The 25,440-nt window shown below is 50.4% G+C and overlaps 14 protein-coding genes across 14 annotated transcripts; 6 read left to right on the top strand and 8 right to left on the bottom strand.

Annotated features, from left to right (window-relative positions):
- The first annotated feature begins 1,349 nt into the window (after positions 1-1,349).
- Positions 1,350-4,154, top strand: F5J12DRAFT_803458 (dihydroxy-acid/6-phosphogluconate dehydratase). Its single transcript, XM_051744458.1, has 10 exons — positions 1,350-1,591; positions 1,666-1,742; positions 1,804-1,818; positions 1,882-2,135; positions 2,195-2,397; positions 2,459-2,653; positions 2,736-2,925; positions 2,989-3,163; positions 3,213-3,500; positions 3,574-4,154. The coding sequence occupies exons 1-10, from the start codon at positions 1,412-1,414 to the stop codon at positions 3,824-3,826; spliced, it is 1,830 nt and encodes a 609-aa protein (XP_051604449.1). The 5' UTR covers positions 1,350-1,411; the 3' UTR covers positions 3,827-4,154.
- F5J12DRAFT_312473 (RIO1-domain-containing protein) lies at positions 3,754-6,288 on the bottom strand. The gene is made up of 5 exons (XM_051738852.1): positions 5,896-6,288; positions 5,430-5,839; positions 5,086-5,366; positions 4,133-5,018; positions 3,754-4,066 (listed from the first exon to the last, which is right to left on the bottom strand). Exons 1-5 carry the CDS (start codon positions 6,098-6,100, stop codon positions 3,962-3,964), a joined length of 1,887 nt encoding a protein of 628 aa, XP_051604448.1. The 5' UTR covers positions 6,101-6,288; the 3' UTR covers positions 3,754-3,961.
- Positions 6,168-7,117, top strand: F5J12DRAFT_803446 (uncharacterized protein). The gene is made up of 4 exons (XM_051744457.1): positions 6,168-6,224; positions 6,285-6,415; positions 6,470-6,569; positions 6,631-7,117. The coding sequence occupies exons 2-4, from the start codon at positions 6,334-6,336 to the stop codon at positions 7,028-7,030; spliced, it is 582 nt and encodes a 193-aa protein (XP_051604447.1). The 5' UTR covers positions 6,168-6,224; positions 6,285-6,333; the 3' UTR covers positions 7,031-7,117.
- Positions 7,074-7,852, bottom strand: F5J12DRAFT_312397 (uncharacterized protein). Its single transcript, XM_051738851.1, has 4 exons — positions 7,616-7,852; positions 7,515-7,559; positions 7,383-7,460; positions 7,074-7,323 (listed from the first exon to the last, which is right to left on the bottom strand). Exons 1-4 carry the CDS (start codon positions 7,728-7,730, stop codon positions 7,256-7,258), a joined length of 306 nt encoding a protein of 101 aa, XP_051604446.1. The 5' UTR covers positions 7,731-7,852; the 3' UTR covers positions 7,074-7,255.
- Positions 7,853-8,201: 349 nt separating this feature from the next.
- On the top strand, positions 8,202-9,195 carry F5J12DRAFT_910337 (uncharacterized protein; the record flags this gene model as incomplete). Its single annotated transcript, XM_051749023.1, has 4 exons — positions 8,202-8,317; positions 8,398-8,479; positions 8,547-8,684; positions 8,752-9,195. 4 exons carry the CDS (start codon positions 8,202-8,204, stop codon positions 9,193-9,195), a joined length of 780 nt encoding a protein of 259 aa, XP_051604445.1.
- Positions 9,196-9,268: 73 nt separating this feature from the next.
- F5J12DRAFT_762754 (uncharacterized protein) lies at positions 9,269-11,804 on the bottom strand (the record flags this gene model as incomplete). Its single annotated transcript, XM_051742145.1, has 11 exons — positions 11,566-11,804; positions 11,408-11,510; positions 11,159-11,355; positions 11,020-11,107; positions 10,868-10,973; positions 10,666-10,812; positions 10,286-10,616; positions 10,122-10,237; positions 9,953-10,068; positions 9,536-9,892; positions 9,269-9,485 (listed from the first exon to the last, which is right to left on the bottom strand). The coding sequence occupies exons 1-11, from the start codon at positions 11,753-11,755 to the stop codon at positions 9,269-9,271; spliced, it is 1,968 nt and encodes a 655-aa protein (XP_051604444.1). The 5' UTR covers positions 11,756-11,804.
- A 90-nt stretch (positions 11,805-11,894) lies between these two features.
- Positions 11,895-12,502, top strand: F5J12DRAFT_707910 (uncharacterized protein; the record flags this gene model as incomplete). Its single annotated transcript, XM_051740592.1, has 3 exons — positions 11,895-11,932; positions 11,990-12,181; positions 12,229-12,502. Coding segments are annotated over 3 exons (504 nt in total), but the record flags the coding sequence as incomplete, so codon positions are not given.
- A 1,005-nt stretch (positions 12,503-13,507) lies between these two features.
- F5J12DRAFT_888673 (uncharacterized protein) lies at positions 13,508-14,726 on the bottom strand (the record flags this gene model as incomplete). The annotated part of the gene is made up of 6 exons (XM_051747276.1): positions 13,508-13,603; positions 13,669-13,729; positions 13,796-13,924; positions 13,976-14,238; positions 14,293-14,471; positions 14,519-14,726. 6 exons carry the CDS (start codon positions 14,724-14,726, stop codon positions 13,508-13,510), a joined length of 936 nt encoding a protein of 311 aa, XP_051604442.1.
- A 147-nt stretch (positions 14,727-14,873) lies between these two features.
- Positions 14,874-16,639, top strand: F5J12DRAFT_803412 (histidine phosphatase superfamily). Its single transcript, XM_051744456.1, has 9 exons — positions 14,874-14,948; positions 14,999-15,028; positions 15,086-15,131; positions 15,192-15,199; positions 15,267-15,788; positions 15,838-15,936; positions 16,000-16,257; positions 16,307-16,440; positions 16,491-16,639. The coding sequence occupies exons 1-7, from the start codon at positions 14,931-14,933 to the stop codon at positions 16,153-16,155; spliced, it is 879 nt and encodes a 292-aa protein (XP_051604440.1). The 5' UTR covers positions 14,874-14,930; the 3' UTR covers positions 16,156-16,257; positions 16,307-16,440; positions 16,491-16,639.
- On the bottom strand, positions 16,320-16,630 carry F5J12DRAFT_903215 (uncharacterized protein; the record flags this gene model as incomplete). Its single annotated transcript, XM_051748377.1, has 2 exons — positions 16,320-16,448; positions 16,499-16,630. The coding sequence occupies 2 exons, from the start codon at positions 16,628-16,630 to the stop codon at positions 16,320-16,322; spliced, it is 261 nt and encodes an 86-aa protein (XP_051604441.1).
- Positions 16,640-16,752: 113 nt separating the features above from the next.
- On the top strand, positions 16,753-21,315 carry F5J12DRAFT_954978 (ubiquitin elongating factor core-domain-containing protein; the record flags this gene model as incomplete). The annotated part of the gene is made up of 23 exons (XM_051749857.1): positions 16,753-16,782; positions 16,842-17,126; positions 17,179-17,257; positions 17,312-17,396; positions 17,442-17,559; positions 17,617-17,732; positions 17,786-18,203; positions 18,256-18,357; positions 18,404-18,520; positions 18,573-18,671; positions 18,720-18,840; positions 18,894-19,054; positions 19,113-19,157; positions 19,211-19,368; positions 19,419-19,511; positions 19,563-19,680; positions 19,744-19,864; positions 19,917-19,961; positions 20,020-20,026; positions 20,075-20,149; positions 20,202-20,848; positions 20,900-21,049; positions 21,101-21,315. 23 exons carry the CDS (start codon positions 16,753-16,755, stop codon positions 21,211-21,213), a joined length of 3,303 nt encoding a protein of 1,100 aa, XP_051604439.1. The 3' UTR covers positions 21,214-21,315.
- Positions 21,316-21,322: 7 nt separating this feature from the next.
- Positions 21,323-22,238, bottom strand: F5J12DRAFT_803395 (chromatin modification-related protein EAF7-domain-containing protein). Its single transcript, XM_051744455.1, has 2 exons — positions 21,972-22,238; positions 21,323-21,914 (listed from the first exon to the last, which is right to left on the bottom strand). Exons 1-2 carry the CDS (start codon positions 22,194-22,196, stop codon positions 21,327-21,329), a joined length of 813 nt encoding a protein of 270 aa, XP_051604438.1. The 5' UTR covers positions 22,197-22,238; the 3' UTR covers positions 21,323-21,326.
- Positions 22,239-22,595: 357 nt separating this feature from the next.
- Positions 22,596-23,756, bottom strand: F5J12DRAFT_714080 (uncharacterized protein; the record flags this gene model as incomplete). Its single annotated transcript, XM_051740870.1, has 3 exons — positions 22,596-22,696; positions 22,750-23,343; positions 23,414-23,756. 3 exons carry the CDS (start codon positions 23,754-23,756, stop codon positions 22,596-22,598), a joined length of 1,038 nt encoding a protein of 345 aa, XP_051604437.1.
- Positions 23,757-24,070: 314 nt separating this feature from the next.
- Positions 24,071-24,616, bottom strand: F5J12DRAFT_694070 (uncharacterized protein; the record flags this gene model as incomplete). The annotated part of the gene is made up of 1 exon (XM_051740416.1): positions 24,071-24,616. A coding segment is annotated over one exon (546 nt), but the record flags the coding sequence as incomplete, so codon positions are not given.
- Between the last annotated feature and the right edge of the window lie 824 nt (positions 24,617-25,440).

Here is a 25,440-nt window from a genome sequence, read left to right as displayed (position 1 = left end):
GACGAGGCGGTCGTTGGGAATGATGGCTGTGAGCGAGGAAGACGACGTACGGAAACGTGAAAATCCCGCTGGGATGGGTTTGACCATCCGCTATCCCATCGGCTTAAGCAAAAGATAAGTTCCGGGTTGACCGACACGACAAACAATGTGTACCGGTCACTATACCGACTTTGATATCACCTGCGAGATATGGCACGCCGTGGTCGTGAATCTCGCGCGGCAAAAGGTCATGCCATCATGCACAAACTGTTAACAATCCGAAAGCCCCGCCCCTCCCAGAAAATTTTGTGCTCGTCCCTTTTGAAATTGCAAGTTTGAAGTATGTCGTCCCCTTTTCATCCCCTTTGGTGATATAATTTGCAGCCACACCCTTTCGCGGGTGCTGACTCAACAACACCTGCCAACGACTCTCTTGCAATCACGCCCGTAGTTACCAGCGCCGCTGGGGCCCTCCCCCATTATTGTCTCGCCTCCTAAACCCCTTGGTTCCCCCCCTTGTCAGCAAGTGGAAGGCTTTGTCACTTCGTCCAAGCAAGAATTGATCCGGGGCCCATAGCAGCCCCAACCGCCGAGATCAGGATTGGTCATATATAAAAAGTGAGACATTATGATCGACACGGTTGCAAAATCTGATTATTTTTTGACCCCTCGCGATTCGAACTTCCAAATATGTCTGGAAAGGTTCCTGTCCATCGGTAATAGTAGTCACGCCAAAGTCTAATTTGTTGACAGATCAAGTTAGAAAGTGGAGCCAGGTATGCACCATACCCCCACAGCGCGGCGAACGAACAGCATTGGCAAAAGTTACTGTGGTCAAACACATATCGAAAGAGGGAGATACGGTCTAGGCTCAATTGGTGGCGGCGGCGGTGGCGGCGGGGACAATCGGAGATGGAGTTCACGCGCCAACTCATCCGTCCTACGATCCGTCCGAATTTCCAATTCGGAGGGCACGCTGCCATCGAATTTCCGCTGGCGTGACTGTATACTACATAGCAATGCATGGGCCCCTGACAGCCACCAATAATAGTGCCAAGTTTCTCCACGGGTGGAATCTGACCACGGTGTGGGTTAAATAAAAGTTCCATGGGTAGTCAACGTGAAATTTTCAAAAGTCAAATTGAGTGGAAGCTGCGCTCGGACTTTTTCTCTCACAGAGAAAGCCCAAATCGTGGGCCTTCTGGACTGCTTGACTAATACTCTGCTTGCCATTTGATGCTGACTCGCCGAAGAGGGGTACTACCATTTATGGAATTTGCCATCAAGAACAGACCAAGTCAGGGGCTGCTTAGCTAAGCAATTTATTCCAAGACGCGGATTTTTCTTTTCGAGTCCTTCTTTCTGAGTTGGCACCCGGTGGTTCGTTCTGACTCGAATTGTCGCTGCTCGTAGTCACAGAGAAGCGACAGCGATGCTACAGTCGAGATTCACAGCTACTACGTCCAGAGCGTGTGCATGCTCTCACCTCGCAAAATGTACATTGTCGCGGTCGTTCCGTTCGTCCAGCACAACATGGGACGAAACCAAAAAACCTATCATGAACCGCTACAGCCGGACGATTACGCAGCCTAAAGACCAGGGAGCAGGACAGGTAAATCAGCGCACTCCGTTTTACTCGAACAGCCGGAGGTTGTGTATGTAGGTTTGTACTAAAACCTTCCTCAGGCCATGCTGTATGCTACGGAGGGTATTAAGAGTGACGATGACTTTCAAAGAGCTATGATTGGTGTTGGAAGCGTGTGGTAAGTAAGTTCCACGTGTCGTCCAAATCGCTTGATGCGTAGCGGGTGTGTGCGTGCGCAGGTACGAAGGCAATCCGTAAGCAACTCCGAGGGGGCATACATACATACACCGAATAATTAAATCCGCACCCCCCCACAGATGCAACCGCCACCTCCTAGAACTTGGCAAAGAAATCAAAGCCTCCATCTACCAAGCCGGAATGATCGGATACCAGTTCGGCACGGTCGGCGTGAGCGACGGTATGAGCAACGGAACGTCAGCGATGAATTATTCTCTCCAGTCGCGCGATCTCATCGCCGACCAAGTGGAGACCGCCGCAGCGGGTCACTGGCTCGATGGTATGGTCGTCGTGCCAGGCTGTGATAAAAATATGCCAGGGGTTATCATGGCTCGTAAGTTGCCCCCGGTATGGAAGTAATCCACCTTCATATCTCATCAAAAAGCCTCGCAGTTGGACGCCTGAACAGGCCGGGCCTGATGGTTTATGGAGGTACTATACGTCCAGGGTCTTGTGAAGGGCAACCACAATTGGATATTGTTTCCGCCTTCCAGTCTTATGGGAAATATATCCAGGACGGTAAGACTCCAGACGCAGAAGCATTTCGGTACAACACGGTGCGACACGCCTGTCCCGGGCCTGGCGCATGTGGCGGTGTACGTGCTTTTAATCCAAGGAATCTCCGTGAAGACGCATATTGACAAATTAAATGGCTAGATGTACACTGCAAATACGATGGCCAGTGCCATAGAAGCACTTGGGATGTCGCTCCCGGGCTCGTCATCTTTCCCCGCTGAATCACCGGAGAAAATCGAAGAATGCAAAACTGTCGGTGCTGCCATGCGGAACCTTGTCGAGAAAAACATTTTACCGAGAGATATCATGACTCGTACTGCCTTCGAGAATGCGATGGTACGTCTGCGCGTGACCACCAGTTATTGTCACTTTAATAAATAATAATTTATCGCCGATTGACGCGCTGAAAATGACACAGGTCTTGGTCATGGCACTTGGAGGCTCGACAAATGCAGTACTCCACTTGATTGCGATGGCACACTCGGTTGGTATCACCCTCACACTGGATGACTTTGCCCGTGTTTCGGAGGCAACGCCGTTCTTGGCAGACCTCAAGCCGAGCGGTAAATACGTTATGGAAGACGTATACAAACTTGGCGGCATTCCCAGTGAGTAGTTGAAACATGTGACATTTATGGGCGGACAAGGATGGCTTATTTGACCCGCTTCAGAGGTCCTACATTACTTGATGAAGAATAACCGTATAGACGGGAACAACATGACCGTCACGGGCCTTCCGCTCGGAGAGAACCTTGAGCGCTGGGTACACAAGCACGGTGAACTTTCTCCAAACCAGGACGTTATTCGCCCGCTCGACAACCCAATCAAAACGTCTGGACATATCCGGTAAGTGCTGTGTTGATAGGGCTCACCCCCGTGGTTGATTGGTCGATAGAATTCTGCGCGGTAACCTGGCACCTGGGGGGGCTGTCGCGAAGATTACGGGAAAAGAAGGTCTTAACTTTACGGGAACGGCACGGGTCTTCAACTCGGAAGAAGAGTTCGTCCCAGCTGTGGAGTCCGGTTCCATCAAGAAGGGCGAGAAAACCGTGGTCGTCCTGCGGTATCTTGGCCCTAAAGGCGGGCCTGGAATGCGTGAGATGCTCAAACCAACCAGTCTCATTATGGGCGCTGGTTTAGGAAAAGACGTTGCCTGCTTGACTGATGGTCGGTTCAGCGGAGGGTGCGTGTGTTTGTTCTGCTCAAATCGGGGAGGTTGTGTTCTCATACAGTTAACTGATTAATGCCGTTCGTAGATCGCATGGTTTCTGCATCGGACATGTTGTTCCCGAGGCTCAGGAGGGAGGAGCCATTGCTCTGGTAGAGGACGGCGACATTATATCTGTCGATGCCGTATCCAACACTATTGAGCTTCACATCACTCCGGAGGAGATGGAACGCCGTAGAAAAGCATGGAAAGCCCCTCCTTTGAAAGTTACCCAGGGTACCCTCATGAGATATGTGAAGACCGTGACGGATGCCAGCCACGGGTGTATCACCGATGCATAAGAAGCACGACCCGCACGCACCGGATACCTAAAAAAAGTGTGCACATATACATATTCATTTTTATGACAAGCGATACCACACCCTGCAATTGCGTGTACGAAATCGAAGCAGTACTGGGGGAGCGTCGCACGTTCATTATCGTGAACGTTGTGTGACCTTGATCCTGCGTTTTTTCTCTGCTTTAGGTATTTTGTTCTTTCTCTTTTCCCTTGCCTCGGCTTTTACAGCTTTTTTGCGTTCCTGTGTTCGTAAGTGTGAGTCATCCAGTACAAGTGCAGGGTTTCGAAAGAAACCATAAATACATACCTTCTTGGCTTCTCGGTCCTCGTGCCTGTGACCCCGTGGAACTTTACGTAGGTTATCCTTCTCAACTTCACCATCACCCTCGCGCTCGCCTTCGAGATCTTCCTCACCGGCCGTACTGGACCCATCACTATCATCATCACTCTCCATATCTGAAGAACGGTCGGGCCGTTCTTCATTTTGTTCGTCACGATCATCAAAATGTACGTGCTGATGCTGATGCTGATGATGTCCACCATTTTCGGGTTTCCGCTGCTGAGAAGCAGCTGCAGGGTCCACCAGACCGATTGTGTCCCTGTAGATAAGCCCTTTGCCTTGTTTGAGAGCGTCAATATCGCGTTCCGGATCGTACACCTCATTGAGCGTCCGCGGGATGTAGGACCGTAAGAACACATTCTCTTCATGATCTTGATGCGCAGCATCGTGTTCATCATCAACATCTTTGGTTGGCACTTTCGCGCTATCGTTTTCTTCGCCCGATGGCTGCTGTTCCTGTGGTTGCGGTGCTTGCTGTACCTCTGATATGCATTGCACGAGAATCTCGCGCTCGTCCAGTGTGCCGCTATCTTCACCGAACACTTCACGGGTGATGAAATCAAAACAGCGTCGAATGCCGAGACCCGTCACGCCGAACCGCCCGAAATATTCTTCGACGTTTTTGATGTCCTTCCTAAGGAAATCATAAGCGGCAGGATGGTCGTGCTCGACGCTCTGGGAGACATCAATGATGTAAAGATGTGAGTCGTGATAGATGATGTTGTACTCTGACAGATCGGCATGGACGAGTTTGCACTGGTGGTACATGCGGCGCATGTTGAGGACCAGTTCTTGATACAAGGAAGGATAATCGGAGGATGGTATCTCGGCGTCCTTCAGTCGCGGAGAGGCCCTGAAAAGGGATGACGGATGTCAGAAAAACCCCAGAGGTCGGAACCGGTAGGGTTAATGATGCATACCACCCCTCTTTATCGCCAAGGAACTTCATCACCAGGACGTTCTCCTTGACTTCGACAGGATCAGGGCAATAGATGCCCGCAGCGACCAATCGTTTCAGGTTCCGCATCTCTTTTTCCGCCCACAGACGCACCATCTTGCGAGGATTACGGCTGTAACCGTGTCTGAATCTGTGCTCGCCGGTGACGTATCGGTCCCGATCCTTGAAGACAAGGATGGATGTCTTGTATATTTTGAGTGCTAGATGTTGGTTGTCAGGGGTCAACGCATGATAAACGTTGGCCTGTGAATGCAATCCATCAAGATCACTTGGAAAAATAGTGCGGAACGACTGACAGGGACCCACCTCTTTCCCTGTACTGACACATCCGTTGACTTCTTGAATCAACCCACGACCAATCATCTTGAATAGAACCAGTCGTGTGCGAGGGTCCAACACGAGTTCCGAGGTAGCTCGATCAGATTTATCCTTCAAGTTGGCATACGAGCTCGGGCCCTTCCTGTTAACACCCACGCCTAAGACGTACGGCTGGTCAATCTTGGCTATCCTGGAGGTGTACTTCAAGAGCGACGCCAACTGTCCCGTAGTTTTATCCTTTGCGTGGGCCGGGGCTGTCGCACCGGCGGCTCGCGGCTGATTCACCGCTGGGAGGGAAGCTACGGCCACGTTTTGGTTGATGGATGAGTGAGTACCCTGGGCATTGCCCGTACGGACAGCGACGTGCTGACGCAAGCGATTGTATTGTTTCGTAAAATCTAAAAACCTTGGTCAATGCACATCCATGATGCAAGAGACGGTCTGCGGTGCATGCCTCGCTCAGCGATCTCCCAGTCTTCGTCTTCTACCCTGCTGTCCTCGAAATCATCGTCGCTGAGTTCGTCGTCGACGTCTTCATCTGTAGAGCTCGACCATTGGTCGGCATCGTCAACGTAGTGGCCACCATTGCGAGTATTGTCTTGGTCGAGGGTGCCATTGAATTGATCCCGTGTAAGACTGAGTGGGTTGTCGGTAGACATGTATGAAGTTTAGACTCTGCTATCTAATCAAACAGGACTGGTGCCTGTCACAGAGTGAAATGAGACCACCAGAAATACGAGTGTTGATTGGCACTACTAGGTTGAATGCAACATCGTGTTCAAGGCATGTTTCCGTGAATATTCCGACAAGCGTAGGGCACTGGGTTACGGGTCTCTTTTGCAGTTACTCCCTCGACGCACTCACAGACTCAGTGTCACTCATCGGGTCGAACATGCAGGCTGTCCGCAAAAGAGTTCCCTTCGCATTCAAATCAGAAGACGGCCGGGACGATCAAGTAGTCCTGGATGAGCAGGGTAACTGACGTTTCCGATTCCTGTTTGTCCATCATCGTAATCACCGCAATGCAGAGCAGGCTCAGCTTGTTGAGGAGATCAAGGTCCATAATGCTGCCTCCAACGAGCATAACCGAAAAGCCTTGCAAGTGGTGTTAGCCCTATCCGCTGTCCTGTGCGTCTTTTCTTGAAACGAAAGCCAGTACATGTTGATTCAAACCATCTTCTCCTTGCAGGCATCTCATATATTGGTTCTCTGACCGACGAAGCCCCTTATTCGCCATTTTCCCTCCATCGTCTCATGATCAGGCCTCAAACGCGCCCGTCCCTTTCTCTGGCATCCTTACCTACATCGCGATCCTCACCCATGTCAATCTTAGCCTCCTAGTTCATCCGCGCCACGTCGTCATCGCCGGATGGGCAGTCCGCCCTATCGGGTTCGCGGAAACATTCGCATGGTCTGCGATTTGTCCCATCGTGACCGTATACACGGGTAAAGCCTGGCAAACCACTGCATGGTGGTGCATCTCAGCAGTTATGACCTGCGCCATATACGTGGTCCATGGGTGGATCCAGAAGGCGGACAAAGATGTGACAGAACTAGAGAATCTGCAGTATCGAGCTCCCGGCGCATGAAGTAATGACTCCGTGGTCTTTGTTTCACAGATCCCTGACAGCACATGTATTTTAAAAGCACTTTAGATCCAACGCAGGTTCTGGTCATGTTTCGGTATGCAAAAGACAACGACGGGTATCGGGTACTAACGACTGGACGGGATAAAAGAATGACAACACGATAATCTATACATGCACTTTGATGAAATATCCAGAATCACTAGAAGTACACCTCCCATGCAAGACCTAGTCGGCGGTGTTGACGAGTTGTTGGACGTAAACGGTGACCTCGGTATACGCGTTTGTCAAGTATCCTGGCAGTGTCATACACGGCATGAATCGAGAGCTAATACACACTGTCGAACGCACTCACGGACTGGCTTAACACTCCTGACTATACTTTCGAGCGATGGCCCGTTAAAATCCCCGGCATTGATGGCGAGGACATCAGCTAATGGGGACGTTATGCCAACAGGTCAATGTTACTCAACAGGTGGGCACTTACGAGTTTGGACGACAGGGTTACCGGCTGCAGTCCTGTATGCTGGACCTGGGTGCAGGGAACAATTGGATTTGTAAATTGGACGGTAGTGGTTGCACGCCTACTTTGGGCTGCGCCATGAAAGACATAGACCGGAATTACACGCCCAAATCCGACGGGCGCACCGGTGATCAAGACGGGAAAGACGGACATGACGGAGAGGAAGCAGACAAACCTCATTCCGACGAGAAACCCTGATCAATACGCCATGAACGGGACCCACTTATATATGCCCGTCCGGCTTCAGCATTTTGTGGGCCGCTCGGAGCTAGTGCGGCCATAACAGAGAGTGAAGGCTCTGAACATTTGCTTCCATTCTGATGCAGTGAAGCTAAAGAGGCTGTTCCATTATGTTATGTAAATCGGAGTTTTGAGCATACCTCTGACAGACTGTGCCAACAATAATTGTCACTGTAATCTTGACTGTAATCGTAAAGGTTGTTCCGGCATTCATGGCAGAAAGAAGGGGCACTACCGTGACACAACCGGAGCAATTGTAACTACTGGAAAATCAAACTATCCTACTGGTTTACCAGCGATACGCGAGCCTTTTTCATAACTAACCTTGCACACCAATCTGTCCAAGATCTAAAGAAATATTCAAATATGACCACTCATGATCAGCTTCACAGTAATCGACTACGGTATGAAATGTTGGTCGAGCTCGTCAAGGGGGAAGTCAGCAAGATATCAGCTTTACGCTCAGCTCCCCACACGAAGCTACTCCAGTTTTCCATGGATATCTGCTTGGTTGCTTTGGGTGTTCGGTGAGTCCATCATTCTCATACATGTAAAATTTTTCATTGGAATGTGAGTTCCAAAACTACAATGATGCCATGTGGTGCAGAACTGCGTACTTGGTCGATGCTCTTACTCCTCCAGATCCAGTGTCTGTTTTCACCTCTTTGCTAAAGAGTCTTCGCTTAAAGGTACGCCCCCCACCCTTGACAGCCGAACTGGTCAAACAGTGTGTGCATTATTGCCTTCGTCTACTAGAGCCAGCTTTTCGGGGACGTGTTCTTGTTGAGTGTTCCCATGCACATGCAGACCTTTTTCGTCCGAAGAACGGTTCTGCTTGAGTACACACTGCTCAACTTCCCTTCGTTCGTCCTCTTGGATCAAAATTTGACAGTGGTAAGTGTCATCTAATTGAAGTTTTCCCAGTTGCTTCGAGGCGCTTGATGATGCATGCTTTTGAAAGTCTCTGTCGGAGCCAGACGGTCTGAGAGATATTCTCTTGAACTGGAACTGCGAGATACTGCGACATGGAGGACTGTCATACTCCTTGCCGGACGACTTAACGCAGGAGTCCCTTATTCCCCTCGCAGGAGTCCTCCTCGACTATCCAGTAGCCTACGTTCCCGTATCAGTACATCAAAGCACCTTTCTGGACGGAGAGCCCCTGGATGTCTATGAAGTCGCGGTCGATAATCCTTCCAGGGACTTTTCCTCGACACCTGTCACGTCTGAATTCGTCTTCATCAAATTTTCATGTCCACGAAGGGTCGGGGAAAAGGATTCCTCGCTCTCACCTTCGTGTCTGCTCTTGTTGCTGAAGCATAAATTCGGATTTCGGCTCGAGAATATTGGGGAGAGTGTATCTATCAGGCATTACACGGAGAAGCTCGACCGGGTGGCACTTTGAAAGATAGCGAAATAGATACGAGAACGTGATATTGGGATGTCACGGGCAGCACATCATGTATGTACCGTAAGAGCTAATCTACATCAATGTTAACAATCTTGATATCCTCTAGTGGCTTGTCCATCTTGTTCACTTTAACGTTCTCAATTGCATGGACAACCTCCAACCCTGAGAAGACCCGCCCAAAGATGGAGTGCTTCTTGTCCAGCCATGGTGTAGCGGTAGTCGTGATGAAAAACTGCGAACCGTTGGTATTTGGTCCTGCATTTGCCATGCTAACTGTGTACGGCCTACATACGAGTGAGGGATGCATATATACCACAACGTCGATAACACCCACCGATCATGTCTTAGGTCGTCGGAAAACTCATCCTCGAAGTCCCTTCCCCAGATTGACGTGCCGCCAGTTCCATCCCCCAATGGGTCGCCGGTTTGAATCATGAACTTGGCAATCACGCGGTGGAATATGACACCTTCGAAATAGCCACTCCTTGCATGCCCGACAAAATTCTCCACCGCTTTTGGTGCTTGCTTTGGAAACAAGCGAATATGGATATCGCCAACGGTCGTGTGGATGACGGCAGAACTTGCGAGTGGAGAAGGCCCGCCTTTGTTTGTGATAGTTGCGGTAGCAATACTCTGCTCTTCTCTGGTTGGTTTCTCGTTGAAGACGTCACGGTCCGAAACTTTGCTATCCCTGGATAATGAAAGAGGGGGATCAGGATGATTGTCGCAGGGAGGATTCTTATCCGCCTACTCTGGTTCAGAACGAGTGAACAAGAAAAAGCGCTGCTTCTTGTACCCTGTGCAAAAAAGCGTCGGATCGCGTGCTTCCTTGTTCGCAAGGATAGGATTCGCGGAAGCAGCCATGGCCTACAGAAGTAACATGTTGATACTACGTCTTAGCAGAGTTGCTCAGGACCTACCAGGGTCGTGAAACCTTTCTTCGCAGGAGCACCTTGATACAAAGCGAGGTTCATAAACCGCACCGCTTCGTCTTTACCCATCAGTCGTACGACCTTGTTAGTTACGGTATTAACCACTATACAAGAGCATGAGAGCAACGGCGTCAGAAAGACATAATACCGACCTTTTATGCCGAGTAGTGTCGGATAAATGACAAAAGCCCCACTCTCATCCCAGATAGCATTGCTCCACATGGCTGGTATGCGTCCATCTGCTTCAGGTAGTTCTAACTCGCGTTCCAGGGCAAGTCGTCTCCCGAACTCCATATCGTCTACTCTGTAAGCCGTCGTTCCAGCCTGTTGCATCTCTTGTATTGCAGTCAGAGATTCATCATACTTGCGTGTCATTTTTCCGGTGATAAAGGAAAATATTCGGATGAAACGGTCAGGAAGGGAGAACGTAACGAATGAGGAAGAGTCAGGGGAAAGTGTAATGCAGGTCGGTACCGACTTCGTCTATTCCGAAGTGAGTCTGGTTCGGCCACTTAGCTAAGAATCAACGAACCTTTTTGAACTCATACAGGTCCGTCGTGCTCTTGTACTTCCACATGCCTGGGACCTTTTTGGGTAGTTCGAAAGGTTCCGTCGGCTCCCAAAATTCGACAAACCCATTTTCATCGGCGGAAATGACTGTATCAAAGCGGTCGCTGTACTGCACACAACACTTTTCAGTGAGGAATCACGACTGCACTTCGCGAGGGTCTCACAGCCATGAGATGCACGGGATATCGATGTAGTTTGTCAACGACCGCGAGAGGCTTTCCATCTCCTCTAGCGTCATATATTCGAATAGTCCCGCTGCCCTGGTCGGAGCTACGCCTGTAAGACTCGCATTCTCGGGCGAATCAGACTGACCTACATTGCCAACAAACCCTGAGCTTGCCCTCGTTTGTGGACATAACAACATGCGACGGGCCTGTAGTCCAGGTTAAACATGTTGATCATGTCTGCATCCTTTCAGTTATGTATCGCAAAGATTTGGCGTATCGCACACGTACCGAAGTTCATCACGTCAAACACTTTCGCTGAGCCATCCTCTGAGATGCTGGCAAACAATTGCCCATCCGCACTAGCAGAAACACCCACAATCGGTGAAGAGTGAGCGCGGAAATGCTTCACAAACTCGATACCGGTGTCCTGTTTCTTCCACAGCTTCAAGTGTCCGTCGACGGAGGTGGTGATCAAGAAGCCTGTCCTGGGGAATAGTAAGAATGGTAGTGTATGCGACTGGCGACCGCCCCACCCACTTGGTCATGACGCAGAAGTTGAGCGCATCCCGGTGCATGAAACTCTTGTAGTACTGATCGGCACTCGGGAGATGCTCCAGGTAGACTCTCTCGTGCGGCAGAACTATAAACACACGCGCCATATGGTAAAACGCCAATAACATATACGAAGCGCGTACCTTTGCGCTTCTTTTTCGTAGTTCCCGGCGCACCAGCAGGCATAGGCATTGGGCCGACATCTTCATCACTTTCATCTTGGTTCACGTCGGCAGGCGGGGGTCCAATTTCGTCGGACATTCCGTTCTGTTCATCCTCGTCGCGTTCGCGTTTTCCGAGAACCGAACTGTCGTCCTGTGAAGCATCCGACATGGTCGATATAAGTCCTGGCCGTGGAGTTGGCTGCAACGGTGGCCTACAGCGAGTCACGTGATCTAGGAATTTCTTCGTGATTGCATAAGCTCACCGGTTTCGATTTCAGAGTCCGATCTGTGGTACTCCAACAGCAGCCATGTACAACGGAATCGGCCTCACCACTCCTCGTGGAAGGTGCGTAGCAAATAGGAAAACTGGGTCGTCTATTGGAAACTGACAGGTTTTCGACAGCGGTACAAACGGTTATGTTCAGCGCAACCTCTCTGCGCTGCGCGTGCACCAGACTCCAGCAGACAGAGCTGCGGCATGGGATATAGCTCCACCAAAACACAGAGAGCCGGATGCAGCCATCCTGGAACACGAGAGGAAACGTAAAGTGGAGGTAAAATGTCTGGAGCTGCAGCTCAAACTCGAAGATGATGGGTACGTACCTCCGTCAACGTGACAAAACTTACTTATCCTCTATCTAGTTTGGACGAAGCGGATATCTTAGTGCAGGTCCAAGAGTTGCGTGAAAAACTCAACGAAGATCTGGCTTCACTTTCCACCACAGTTAAAAACTTGAAGCCTTCCGATACGCATGCTATTGCTGCTGCGAAGAGGACTGAACTTGACAGGATGGCACGCGCGCTCGGTACAAAAAGAGACTATGTAGAAGGAGACGCCTTCGACCGTGAAAAACAGGAAGAAAACAAGTTAAGGCGGTTGGCTGAGCGGGAGGAGCGGGAGAAGAAGCGAGAGGAAGATCGTGCCAGGATGCAAGAACAGCGTGAAAAATGGCAAGCCGAACAGAGGGAAAGGGAGAAGCGGAGGAGAAGAGAGGAAGATCGGATCAGGAGAGAACAGCACGAAAGAGAACAGGAACGCGCACGGGAACGGGAGCGGCAGAGGAGCCGAGAAAGAGATAATCGAGAGAGAGACCGAGATGATAGGGGTTACAGGAGACGAGAGCGAGATGACAGGGATTACCGGACAAGAGAGCGAGACGAAAGAGACCATCGGACGGGAGAGCGAGTTGAAGGAGATTATCGGGCAAGGGAGGGAGACGAAAGGGACTACCGCACGAGAGAAGGGGATCACCGGGCAAGGGAGCGAATGCCATCACTACGTCGTTACCGTCGGTCTCGCTCGGGGTCCCCTCGTCGGCGTTCACCCGTATCCACGCCACCTCACCGGATTCATAAACGATCCGAGTCACCTGTGAGACGTTACCGTTCGCGGTCGCCTTCCGTACATCGTGGACGTGATCGCTCAGATTCCCCGCCGCAAAGGACCCGCGACCGCTCATCAAGTAGCGATCGCGATGATGACGCTCGCGACGTCTCGAGGTCGCCTAGTATTCGCGGACGTCGTCGTGAACGCTCGGTGTCTGCAGGCTCTTCGATGTCTGTCAGTACAAGCCGCACCCGTTCGGGAAGCCGTAGTGACTGAATTGTTCTGACCTCCGCCATTAGTTAATAGTTTTATGTGTTGTTGCGATTATGTGCTGTACTGAGCTACTTCCTACCGTAGTACGTCTCCGATGTGAGAGCGTCAATGATACCGGCTGAGTCAATGTAAAGGCTCAGTTGAGGGACAATACCAAAGTACTACCATGACGTATCCCAGTCTGCTGGGAGCCACGTTCAATTCCATCTACACACATGCAGGGGCAACTATCACCAACAAAATCTGTACCACAATCGTCCGTTCGTCCATAAAAATTAATCTGTCGGATCGATCACTATAGTAGAACAAAATCCAATATGGCTACATGACCATACACTCCCTGTCCGATGAACGTACTCCCTGCGCACGTTCTGCTTCCTCCGCGGCCAAGATAAGCTTCTCTTGCTCCGTCAGAAGCTAAAGCAGCGCGCAGTCAGCCCATCCACCGCGAAACCAGATACCGACGAGGTAAGGCAACATACCCCTTTCTTGGCACGTTCCATCATCGCCTTCCGCCTACTCTCTCTCTCCGCCTTGGCACGCCTAGTCATACAATACAGGGTATGGATACATCAAGCAGCGGAAAAGATGGGTGGTGGTACAAATGACAGGAAATCCCATGTGGGTTTAACAGTAGTATTGTTATTAGTGGACATATGGTTAGCCGCACACGTTGATGTTGACGTAGGCAAGAAGAGTTGTGATGATTGATTAGGCGTGGCAGGTACAGCAGAAGCGCTAAGGCGTTATGAGTGTTGACTGGGAAACCAAAAGGGGAAGTTAACTCACCGATCGGTCTTTGAGAGTGGGTTTCTGAGCAATGGTGACGCGTTGCCGGAAGACGGGACAGGTACAGCACCGGAGCCTTGTGCAGTAGAGGTTGCCTTTGGAGGGGTCACCTTGTTCGACGAAGCGGGTGTAACATTCATTCTCTTGAGTGCCGCAGAAAGAACGTTCTGATGGATGGTTGACGACGGATGGGTGGACAAGGCGGGTACACAGTCGTGATCTTTCTGGAACCGATGTTGGGGGCAATAATGCTTGTGGCAGGTCTAGAAGGGGGTGTATGAGGAGTTAGTTGCTCGAAAGATGGGAAGACAACATACGTCGCAGGCGATGGGTGCGAAAAGCACTTTGCCACACTTGCCCCTCGCGCAGATGGGCGTTGACTTGGATCTTCTGGCTTTCCCAGTCATGACGCTACATTCGTTATTGATATGCCTCTCCATGCGGATGTTTGGGTCCTCCCCTGGGGGTATAGCGACGGGGGTATTACAGAGCGGGCCTTCGGAAATCAGACACCATCCTGGGAAGGTTCAAACGTGCACTTACAGTTAGGTGCAACACGATTGTGTATGCGGTCATCGTACTTTGGACACTTGTGGGCTGCGACGGCAAAGTGTTCTGCGCAGAAACTGGCCGAGCAAAGGTCACATTTGAATGGTAGGAAGTCAACCAGCAGGCAGGATGCTTCGGAACACTGGCGACCGATGGCCAGCAGTTGGGCGTCGCGTTCTGGATTGGTGTTGGTGGCAGACATTATAGTGGTCACGAAGAATAAAGAGAACGAAGAAGGGACGCTCCTCTTATATATGCTGGCCAAGGCTTGGACCCGCGTCCACCACTGTTGGGAGGACAGCATCCCCTTCCTTACGTCATCAATAGCTTATGTAAGTGGACCTGGTTACTGATATGGCTTATTGGGTCTTCAAGCTTCACAGCTGAGGCAGCTAACTAAATACCTATGATTACCGTCACGTTCGTAAGTGTTCGTTGGCACTAGCTCGTTCATCGTTGAAACTGTCGTTTCAGGTTAGGCATGGAGAGTCGATGGACAACTTGGTAAGTCCATCATCCATCAGCCATGTAATGTGATACGGGCATCTCATAGCCGCGCAGCGCTCGGTGTGGGCTGGTTGGTCAGACTCTCCACTGAGCAATCACGGTCAGTGGTCACAGCTGTCGAATCGGGTCATCGAAACTAACCTTTAATTATACTGTGCAGGAATGAACGTAAGTGCACCCGTCGATCGATCTTCGGTTGAGCCGAGCCGCACCTTAACACCGCTTACTTATGTAGCAAGCCAGAGCGCTCGGAGAGTCATTCACCGATACCCGTCTGACTACAATCTACACTTCCCCTCTGAAGCGAGCACACATGACAGCGACAGCTTTGCGTGACGCCCAACCTGAACCAAAGCCCATGATTATTATCTCCCCTCTCCTGAAAGAGCAACATTTTGGTGCTGCAGAGGGTAGTCCTTGGTTAATTCGACAAGATCCCAGTAGAACGCTAGAGGAACACTTTGCAGATGGCAGATACCCTGTGCTATACGAGCGGACTCAGAAGTTCCCAGGCGGGGAGAGTTTGGACGACCTCGCCGCGCGTGCAGATGAGGCTGTTCGTCAGCTCCTCCTTCACCACATCTTGCAGGCAGCCAGAATTGGATCCCAAGACGATCACATAGCTCTAGTAAGCCATGGGCTCTGTATCAGTGAAATGGTAGCTGCTCTCGTCAAGCAAAACCACGAAGGGACTCCAGATACAAGTTATCGCGGATTGAGGAACACAGCTTGGGCGCGGGTGACAGTACAGGTCAAGGTGAAGTTTGAACTTACGTGGATAGCAAAGTTTTCCAATCATTGTTTAGGGTGAACGCGCTGGAGAAGTGGTGTGTATTGATGAAGATGACCCTCCCTTACTGGTCAAGGTCACGGATTTCAACCGTCACGAGCACATCAGCTCCGTAGTGCGTACAACCTCATGTGCTGAGATTGAGGTGACCCGAGTAACTTCAGCTCCGTTCTCACAGAAACGCCAGAAAGGGGGAATCGGTAGCTCAGCCTACGACCCAAAACAGCAAAAAATTCGCGACTTCTTCGGGGGAAAGGCAGTTAAAGATCCTGTCGAAGCTCTTGAGCGTAGTGAAAGCAATGCTGAGGATGAAGTCACGCTAGAGAGGAACTAATTTTACCAACGACTGTACCCCTCGTGACTGGGTGCCGATACATCTCCAAGAATTTTCCGCAGTTCAGAACGTCGATTACAGCATTCGAAATGTACCTCTAGTCTGATGCCACTTAAGATGAAAGCCTCCATCAGAAGTCATGGCCACCGACCTAGTGAATCTGTTCAATTTCCGTACGGCAGTAACTTCTTCAAGATAGACGATTGTGTATTGCTGGAGTATGCAGTCTCTCCAAGGTGATTTTTACGCCCAGGTCTTTTCGTGACATTCAAGTGAGCGTGTCCAGCATGAGCCTGATAACTTATGTAGCAATCTGAAAAAGTCATAACTGAGAGGTACTCACTCTCTTGAACTTCCCATTAGCGATGGCACGCCATCTTTTCTTCGCCCCGCTATGCGACTTGAGCTTTGGGAAATTTGAGACAGCTGTAGTCGAAAATGAACGCGCCGTTAACAGTAGTTGCTGCAGGAACATCGCTGAAGAGTTCCCAACTACAACTTTTCTGCTAACACAAGGCTAATTAGAGTTGTCACGTGATCACAATTACATCTTGGCTGAATTATTCATTGCACTGCAAGTGCCCTGCGACCATCGTCATGAACGACCCTCAGAGCGATGCCGATCGCGTATGTGCAAATGGGCTAATGGCTTGTTCATATTGCTAATTGATTTCTATGCACCCCAGATTCGTGCCAAACGCCTGGCAAAATTACAGGCCGGACGATCTTCAGCATCGGCTGAAGCGTCCTCCTCGGCATCCACTCCAACTCAAGCGCCTTCCGTGACAGCTACGGAAGCTATTCCAGTCAAACAACCTAGACATCTTCTGACAACTTCCCTCCCTCCTGCGCCTCAGCAACTGGCACAGTTACCTTTAAAGAGGAAAGCACCGCCGTCTGCGGCGGACAAGGTCGATCTGGCGTCATGGGAGGACGAAAGTATCACGCAGATATTCAAGGTCACGCTGAACGTGAGTGTGGTCTTTTTGCGTGGAGAAATTGTTCTTCCTGAAAGATGGATAGCGCTCTACAGCAGAGCGAAGTAATTATGATCTGGTGTGGCTCAAAAGCCTCGAATCTGAACTGCTCTCGGAAGGATACGGTACGCTGCAAGTGTTCTTTCCTGTTGAGATTTCCGCTAACTATGCGATTCCAGGTCAAGCGCCTCCTCTGCGCTTGTCAGGAGAAATCTTAGATCGCCTCCTCATTGCCCGTTTGGAATTGGATCCTCATGCGATGTCGTAAGTCAATTCCATTTACTTTCATTAGATGTTAACCTGTTCCAGTGATGACTTAGACTACGTCCCTGTTCTCGCATCACTACCTGATCAGATGACTGTATTCGGATACTTGGTCGGCTGTTGGAAGCGATTGAACAAGGCGAGAAACGAACTTTTGAGGAAGGTTGGTGCCACGTTTATAGCGCATAAATTCAGCACATCTCATACAATCGTTTTTTAGAACCCAGTGAAGGAGATCCAGCAGGCATCCGTGCTGTTGGAAAAGATTCGCAATCTTGTTATTAGTTATGCTGGCTTGAATCTCCAGGATCCCGGGATGTTCCCTCAGCCACAAGGGTATGTTTAATAATTTACCCGTTGGCCTGGGTGTCACCCATGATTTACTATAGGCAAGATGTTGGACCATCCGAACTGGTCAGGCCGCTGTTATCGCTATCCGCGCTCTCTTCCCCACTTGCGTCCACTTCGCCAGCGGTTAATGCGCTAAACCCTACAGAAGTGGAACCTTTTCTGCAGGATTTAGCCCAACGGTTTGAACCAGACAACGAAATAGATAGTGTCCTTGGACCAGTGGCGCGCCAACTATTATTCCATGAGTCGTTAGTACGACCCGAAGGTATTGGAGGAGGCGATTCTTCCTGGCGCGCTATTGTCAGTGGTGTCGAGGCCCTTGTCAGTATAAAGAGTATAGCTGTGATGTTCACCCGACTTACCGAATGGAATCCTCCACACGCCACTGGTGCGTCGATCGAGATGCTGTCCATGATGGGTCCTTTGTGTCGTCTTGGAGTTTTCAGTAGAGAATGGGTAAGAGCTCCTATCGGGTTCGTAACTGGTTGCTCTGACTGAAATTCATTAGTCCTACATTGCTGAAACGTATTTTTCCGAACCGAGCAAGCGATCCCGAAGTGACATAGAGTCTTCCTACGCAAGTTTGAGGGGGACAGTGAAGAGCTTGCAAGTATGTGAAGTGGCATGCAGTTTACTAGCTAGCTAACTTGGAATAGTCTTCCCTCTTCTCGATATTCAATACCATTGTCAGGGCATCCCCGGAGGCTAGGGAAGCTGTCCTCGAATACTTTGCTACCGTTATCAGACTTAACGTCAAACGTGCGGGTATGCAGGTGCGCGGATGATCTCAGATTTCCAGCTGGTATAGTTCTTATGCTGCCCTAGGTCGAGCCTCACACAGTAGCGTCCGACAGTTTCATGATAAACTTGCATAGTGTGTTGCTTCGTTTTGCAGAGCCGTTCATGGATGCTCGCTACTCGAAGGTTTGGCTTTCCCGTGAAGGAGTGATACTGCTGCTGAGACCGGCGCAGATGGACCGTATAGATTCACTTTATTTCGCAGTCTCGGAAAGAATAGACGTGAAAGAGGAGACCAGAATAAAGGCCACGAGCGAGGAGGCCACTCAATGGGCTGAAGAGCATAGACAAGGAGGTTTCGTCAATGTTATCTTCTCTTTGTACTTGTACCTGATTTCCTCTACACAGCTGCTCCGCCAAACTTCATCTCTGAAATTTTCTATCTCTGCAATGCCATGGCTCATTACGGGTACCTACGGACTGCCCAGACCTACGAGGACTTTGGCAAGCACCTAGACGACCTCCAACGTCACCACGACATGATCAATGGTGATAGGTCCTGGATGGGGGTGAGTAGGACCTAGGTCTTTATCGTGAATAATTTTGTAATGCCTGGGAGTGGAGTAGACACCGTTCCAAGCCAGGACAGAGCAAACCCTCAATCATTGCAAGGTACGATCACCTGTCAATCGTTCATCTTCATGCACTCTGAAAGGCATGTCCAGTTAGAGATTGCAAAAATTCAAGCTCATCAACTTGCATTCCGAGTCCAATTGCTCGAGCCCGATTTAGTGTTCCGATACATTGGCTTTACTAACTTCGTATCGACTTGGTTGATTCGAAAAGTTGATCCACGGGGATTACACCCTCAACCTATAGTAGAGTACGCTTGTCGTGCGATGCATACTTCTCATCCATTTACCGATGCTCTAGGTTGCCTTTACCCCAGGAAATTCCCATGTCCTTCCGGGTACTTCCAGAGTACATACTTGAGGATGTGGTTGAGTATTTCCTTTTCGTAGCTCGGTACGTTGAAATGTGTTCTGGCGTGGATATGCGTCTGAAAATGCTTTGTAGTCACTCCCCAAATAGTTTGGATCTTTCAGGAAGGGAAGAACTAGTTATTTTTGCGCTTACTTTCCTGACGTCAACGTGGTGTATCAAGAACCCATTTTTGAAGTCCAAGATTAATGAGGTTTGTTGTCGTCGTTCACACTGAGCGTATAGCTGACGTCTTCTTTCTTTAATTTTGCTTTAGGCTGTCTTCTATGGCGTGTTACCATATGCCCATGAACGCAATGGTATATTGAGCGGAGTGCTTAACAGCCATCCCGTTGCTCTGAAGAATCTCATACCGGCTATGACCCACTTTTATATCGGTGTGTTCATACATACGTTATCTGTCTCCAGTTTGCCGATGAACTCTTGCAGAAGTTGAACAGACTGGTGCCAGTTCACAGTTTTATGACAAATTTAGTGCGTGTTCGTTGGCCTCGGAATGAGCATTTTGACCTTATCTCCCCAACGTACTTAGATGCCAGGTCGGTCTCGGTGATTCCTCACGCTGACCATCGCTGATCCAGATCCAGGAGGAACATTGCTTACATACTAAAGGCGGTCTGGGACAATCCCGTTCACCGCGAGGCACTTAACACTGAAGCGAAGTAATTCCTGACATCTATAACTGTGGACAAGAGTATTGAGTGCTCGTTACAGGGACGTGGAGAAGTTCGTCCGCTTTGTCAACCTCATGATCAACGACGTCACCTACCTTATGGACGAGTCACTGAGTGAATTGACCCAAATTCACAACCTCCAAGCAGAGATGGCTGATCAGGCGGCGTGGCAAGCTCGCCCCGCGCAATACCGACGTGAGAGAGAAAATACTTTGCGGGGGCTAGAACGTCACGCATCTGGCTACACGACCCTGGGCAAATCAACTGTAGGTTTGCTGAGGGACTTCACTGCGGAAACCAAGGCACCGTTTATGATGCCGGAGATTGTCGACCGGCTGGCTGCAATGCTAGACTACAATTTGGAGGCGTTGGTTGGACCAAAATGTTCAGAGTTGAAAGTCAAGGAGCCGGAGAAGTATAATTTCAACCCGAGGCACCTTCTGAGTGACATTTTGCAAGTCTATTTGAATCTTGGCGACCAGGACGAATTTGCGCGTGCTGTAGCGAACGATGGTCGAACTTACAAACCGGAACTATTCGAGACGGCTATAGCTAAGGCGCGGAAGATAGCGCTGAAACCGGAATCGGAACTGGAACAGCTGCGTGTGTTTGCCGTCAAGGTTGCAGAGACTAAGGCGACTATCGACCAGGAAGAAGATTTGGGAGAAATTCCAGAAGAATTCCTGGGTATGTTCTGTGCCACAAGCCATTAATAAGACTGACCCTCGCTGGTTGCAGACCCTTTGATGTACACATTGATGCGGGATCCTGTAACCTTACCGTCGTCCCATGTGGTCATTGATCGAGCAACGATCAAGTCACACCTTCTCTCCGACGCCAAGGATCCATTCAATCGATCGCCACTCAAATTTAGCGAAGTGCTTCCCAGTACGTTCTTTCCTGTTCTGCCCGTGACCTGGGCATTGACCGGTGCTTTAGACCTGGAGCTTAAAGCAAGAATTGACGCATTTGTTGTTGAACGGCGTAGTCAACATGCAGTTAGAAAACCTACGAGGGACTCTGGCAGCAACATGGACGCTGTTATGGAGTAATGGTTTGGTACCTCGACACCAGTTTTTACGCTGTACATTATATTTGTATCCATCCAAGCTAGAGTCATTCACGGTAAGAAACGCGATGTGAGGCATTTACAAGGCCACGTCTTCTATTTTTTCCTCTTTTTTGTCCCACGTGCAGCAGTGGAGGCCACCCGTGCTCTCCCAGCTGTACCCCCTCGCCCAGGTTTTGCGCCTCGACCGCGGGTAGGTTTGGGTTGACCTGCAATCATGACAAGTGACGAAAACCATATGAATATCATTTGTCTCGACCACGTACCGGAAGATATCTCCTCAACGTCTTCCTCGTAGTCTGTCCCAGCATCTGTTCCCGTTAACACACTGTCCCTTGGAGTAAAGACTTCCTCATCACCACTCTCTTCTTGTGTGAGTGCGCTGCTATCGCTGTCACCCCCAACTAGGCCAGCCATATCGACTTTATCTTTGTTCCGCCTGGGTGCTTTAGCCTTTCTCGTTCTGTGAGGCTGACGCGGGGAAGGGGCTGGTGTAGATGATGGTATGGATGCTGTAGCCCGGAGGCGGCGGGCTGCGACAAGCGAGTCAAGAGCCTCATCGGCCGGTAGCGAATACTCCTCCTTGAAATATGGGTGCATCGAGAGATTTTCTGAAGGCGACGGGGACCTAATAGCTTGTGAACTTGAGGGGGTTGATGTGTTCGCATAATAACCGTCGAATTCCTTGGTAGGGCGAGTCAATGAGGGCAGCAATAACAGACAAGAAAACATCACCCCCACCGCTGCTTCCAACGCGTCGAGGTCGTAGCACGATTTCAACTTTTCCCATATACATTGGACGGGAACGACTCGACCGGTGTCGGTGTAGATAGAGTTGCGTATGGCTAAGACGTGGAAGTGCTTGTGTAGCCCGACCGGCCTCGCTCTCATGACCGAGCGAAAGAAAGATATTTCGCCTTCCACACTGTCAAGCAGTTCCCTGGCGCTTTCAGGTTCCATCTGCATGAAACGATGGTTAGAAGTTCAAGCTGGTTCATCATCTCAAGGTCACCACCAAACAATACGGGATCCCAAGTATGGCATTACCCCTGAGTGACTATGCGATATGGGCCAAGAGGATCATACTATACGACAATAACAGCGTACATAGTTAAACAACAACAGCAATAAACTTGAGGCCGTCTAACTGGCAGGCGAGGGGGGTATGAAGCTACTTATAAACAAGGAGTGACTGATAAAAAGAGTGTTGATGAAAAACGAGTGGCAGTCCGACTGGTGACGAGTGGTTGGGTTATGATACTGAGAGTGACGACCAGAATGCAACCAAAGTTCATAGGGCGAGGCATGGGCGATGTGCGGCGTTATGTGGTGCGGGTAACGGACGGAAGTGAAGCATAGGGCACGTTATCTTCGCACGAAGATGGCAACGAGAGCAATAAACGGTATGTATGTGAACGCGGAGACAACTGCCATCACGCGGCATCGAAGGCGCCAGGACTTCGCGTCTGTTAAGGGTAATCAGAATCCGCGCTAAGACCATTCTGGATATTAGATATACCGTGCTCTATCTGAGGATCATCAATAACGGTGACTGCCTTTTCCAAGCTAGCATCCCCAACAGTTCTGGTTTTTGGGATGGGTATGGAGAACGCAGCAATCCACCACAGTGGGAATAAAATGAAGCCCATGAAGAATAACCACGCCTGCGAAGGTGAACCAGGTTCATCACGCGTTGCAAACCGCAAGCTCCACTCCGTATCCTTAAGTTTCTTTGGCGGTCTTCTTGGATCCCGCATGTGAAATTTGGTTGACGTGGAGACGGACGGCGCATGAGGCGAGACGAGGGCGCTTATAGGGATGGACGTCTGTGACATGGACTGACGACGATCGTGAGATTTCCTGTAGGGTGATGGTTGTTGACTTGGGTTTTGTGAACGAACGGATGCACCACGCGAAGGTGTGCGAGGAGGGGCACCACGCCCCGAGGTCGTATTACTCGGCCAAGCGAGTTGATGACCGTTGCTCGCTGTCTGTTCCTGAATTGACGGCGGACGAGAGTGAGCAGGGGTAGCGAAAGGCGACACGGACGAAATCCTTGCGCGTTTACGATGGTACGAAGATGGGGCGTGCGACGAGTTAGAGATCCGTTGACCTTGGTTTCATATTTTAGTATTGGCTGATTGCGCTAATCTGACGTAAGCAAGAAAGAACTAGGTGCTTACTTCGGGTCTCCGAAGGGATGACAAAGGTAGCGCGTTGGCCCTCTTTCTTCAGCTCGGGAGGTGTGGTGTCGATGTCATCCGCCTTGCGCTTGCCTCTACTCTTGTCGCTGAGGTATTTGGGGGCTGGAGTCGGGGTTGCAGGAGCGTCATCGGTTGCTCGTAAGGAACCTTGTAAAATGGTTCGTGATGGCGTGTCCGCTGAATACACGTGAAGTAGCTGGCTTCTAGCTGGCGTTGTCGTTGCTGACGCAGAGCGACCCAAACTTGAGCTTGAAGGTTCGTGACTGGCGTTCGTTGTACGTCTCGGATCATGTCGGGGTTCGATTGCAGACAGGCTCCGCATAACCTGTGCCATCTTCAAATCACCCAGTCCACTGCGACGTCGAAGGCTGAGTCGGTAAAGAGAGGTAGAGGAACGTCTAATACGTGGAGCGATAACGCTGGGGTCTGTCGGACATAAATGCCGTTTAGCCCGAAGTCTCGCCAAAACGGCAAAAAAAAGTGAATACCTGGCAGAGCCACTGGCCCTTTCGGAAGTCCTGGAACGCGTGCTGGAGGAGGTGTAGAAGGAAAAAATGAAGATGATGGCGATATTGGCGCCCGATCAGGAAAGTCATGCATGCCGTGACCACGTGTCTGGCTAGACTGAGACTGGCTTTTGTTTTTAGCCGAGGACCCCGAAACACCTCCGGGACCGCCTCCTGTTGCTGGCCCTTCGCCCAAAGACAAGCGCAGAATTTCCCTGGAAACCTCTGCAGGCCAGGTCCGATCGCAGGAAGAGGTGATTCCGCTGACCGCTTGCTGAGCACTCCACTCAGCACTATACCGTCGCAAGTTTTGTGGTCTTCCAGGGACTGTCCTTGTTCGGCGTCTGTCTGACGGTTGCTGGACATGGGTCTTACGTTGTTGCTCTTGTTCTTGTGTCCCAGTATCAAATACCTCTCTTATTCCCGGAAAACTCGCACGCTTTCCATGCGGACGAGCAAAAGTTGAGGGCATGAGTGTGAATGGGTCTCGACACGATCGCCTCGGGGGAGTGTTGAAAAATGCAGACTGAGTTGCGTTTGCAACCTTATTCCGAGCTGCAAGCGCAGCTGCCAACTCGGGATGATCAAGAGGGGGAAGAGGAGGAGGGGAACATGCAGGTTTCAATGCAGAGGTATTATCAGGAGGTGTTGGGTGCCCGAAAGTGCGAGGGGAATCAGAAGCTGACTGTGGAGACGAAGGTGTCGTGGAGTGCACGTGTGAGGAGAGAGGCAAACCAGCAATGTGATCAGTACGCCGACGCCTTCTAGATGACAAGGTGTCCGCCGGAGATGAGTTCCTACTGGTTGATCGGCTGCAATGTGATTCCCTCGCGGAAGCTGCACTTCTCGAGGACGGAAGTGCCTCACACGAGGCAGTGGGGTTTGTCGCATTTAGAGCACCAGATGTAAACACACTGTTATCTGACGGGATCCCTCCCTCAACATGATCTTGGTTGAGTAAACGTCCTCTCCAAGACAGTGAACGAGTGGTTTTTCTATGTGAGCTTTGTGGTGTGCGGCTCCTGGCTTTGCGTGCGCTCTTCCTTCCAAAGGTTGACCATTCTCCACCTGGCGTGACCCTAGACGCATGCTCAACTCCTAATTGTTCGCTAGTGGTCTGCGTGTATGCAAGGCATGAACCATGCGTGTCACTTTCTGGAACTTGTTCTGAATTGTAACGAGTGCGCCTGGGATGAGGCAGGCCTACACCACTGTCCGCCGGGCGCCCCCCGGTAACTATCGGAGGTTGCGAAGAATCGCCCGAATCGATGTAAGAGTCTGGGTTTTGGAGGATCCTCTGTTCTAATTGCAGCTTGGTTATGGAGTCGCGGCCATAGGAAACAGTAGGATCCTCGGCAAGGACTGTTGCTGCGACCACGGGATGGTTGCTAGGTCGGAAGCGAAGACGCGACAACAGCGAAGAAACTTCCAAAGGCATTCTGTTGCAGTTAGATTAAACCCATGACGCATCTGTGTGCGTGAACTAACAGCACTCACTTC

This window comes from Pisolithus orientalis (genome assembly GCF_024613125.1).
Source record: "Pisolithus orientalis strain OTSU chromosome Unknown F5J12scaffold_3, whole genome shotgun sequence".
Lineage (NCBI taxonomy): Eukaryota > Fungi > Basidiomycota > Agaricomycetes > Boletales > Pisolithaceae > Pisolithus > Pisolithus orientalis.
Note: the sequence above shows the minus strand (reverse complement) of the source record. Positions and strands in the feature narration are given on the sequence as shown.

Excerpts from the sequence above, each read along its gene's own strand:
- F5J12DRAFT_803412 (XM_051744456.1), top strand. Across the intron at positions 15,789-15,837 it reads GGGTGACAGTACAGGTCAAG|GGTGAACGCGCTGGAGAAGT; the intron begins GTGAAGTTTGAA and ends ATCATTGTTTAG. Across the intron at positions 15,937-15,999 it reads ACGAGCACATCAGCTCCGTA|AAACGCCAGAAAGGGGGAAT; the intron begins GTGCGTACAACC and ends CCGTTCTCACAG.
- F5J12DRAFT_803395 (XM_051744455.1), bottom strand. The coding sequence starts at position 22,196 with ATGCAGATGGAACCTGAAAGCGCCAGGGAACTGCTTGACAGTGTGGAA. Across the intron at positions 21,915-21,971 it reads TCGACGCGTTGGAAGCAGCG|GAATTCGACGGTTATTATGC; the intron begins GTGGGGGTGATG and ends CGCCCTACCAAG.
- F5J12DRAFT_803458 (XM_051744458.1), top strand. The coding sequence starts at position 1,412 with ATGCTACAGTCGAGATTCACAGCTACTACGTCCAGAGCGTGTGCATGC. Across the intron at positions 1,592-1,665 it reads AAGACCAGGGAGCAGGACAG|GCCATGCTGTATGCTACGGA; the intron begins GTAAATCAGCGC and ends AACCTTCCTCAG. Across the intron at positions 2,136-2,194 it reads GCCAGGGGTTATCATGGCTC|TTGGACGCCTGAACAGGCCG; the intron begins GTAAGTTGCCCC and ends AAAGCCTCGCAG.
- F5J12DRAFT_803446 (XM_051744457.1), top strand. The coding sequence starts at position 6,334 with ATGCAGGCTGTCCGCAAAAGAGTTCCCTTCGCATTCAAATCAGAAGAC. Across the intron at positions 6,416-6,469 it reads AGTAGTCCTGGATGAGCAGG|AGCAGGCTCAGCTTGTTGAG; the intron begins GTAACTGACGTT and ends ACCGCAATGCAG. Across the intron at positions 6,570-6,630 it reads TTAGCCCTATCCGCTGTCCT|GCATCTCATATATTGGTTCT; the intron begins GTGCGTCTTTTC and ends TTCTCCTTGCAG.
- F5J12DRAFT_312397 (XM_051738851.1), bottom strand. The coding sequence starts at position 7,730 with ATGAGGTTTGTCTGCTTCCTCTCCGTCATGTCCGTCTTTCCCGTCTTG. Across the intron at positions 7,560-7,615 it reads CTTTCATGGCGCAGCCCAAA|GTCCAGCATACAGGACTGCA; the intron begins GTAGGCGTGCAA and ends CCCTGCACCCAG. Across the intron at positions 7,324-7,382 it reads CAGGAGTGTTAAGCCAGTCC|GATACTTGACAAACGCGTAT; the intron begins GTGAGTGCGTTC and ends TGACACTGCCAG.
- F5J12DRAFT_312473 (XM_051738852.1), bottom strand. The coding sequence starts at position 6,100 with ATGTCTACCGACAACCCACTCAGTCTTACACGGGATCAATTCAATGGC. Across the intron at positions 5,367-5,429 it reads GTGTCAGTACAGGGAAAGAG|GCCAACGTTTATCATGCGTT; the intron begins GTGGGTCCCTGT and ends TTGCATTCACAG. Across the intron at positions 4,067-4,132 it reads AGGACCGAGAAGCCAAGAAG|GAACGCAAAAAAGCTGTAAA; the intron begins GTATGTATTTAT and ends TTACGAACACAG.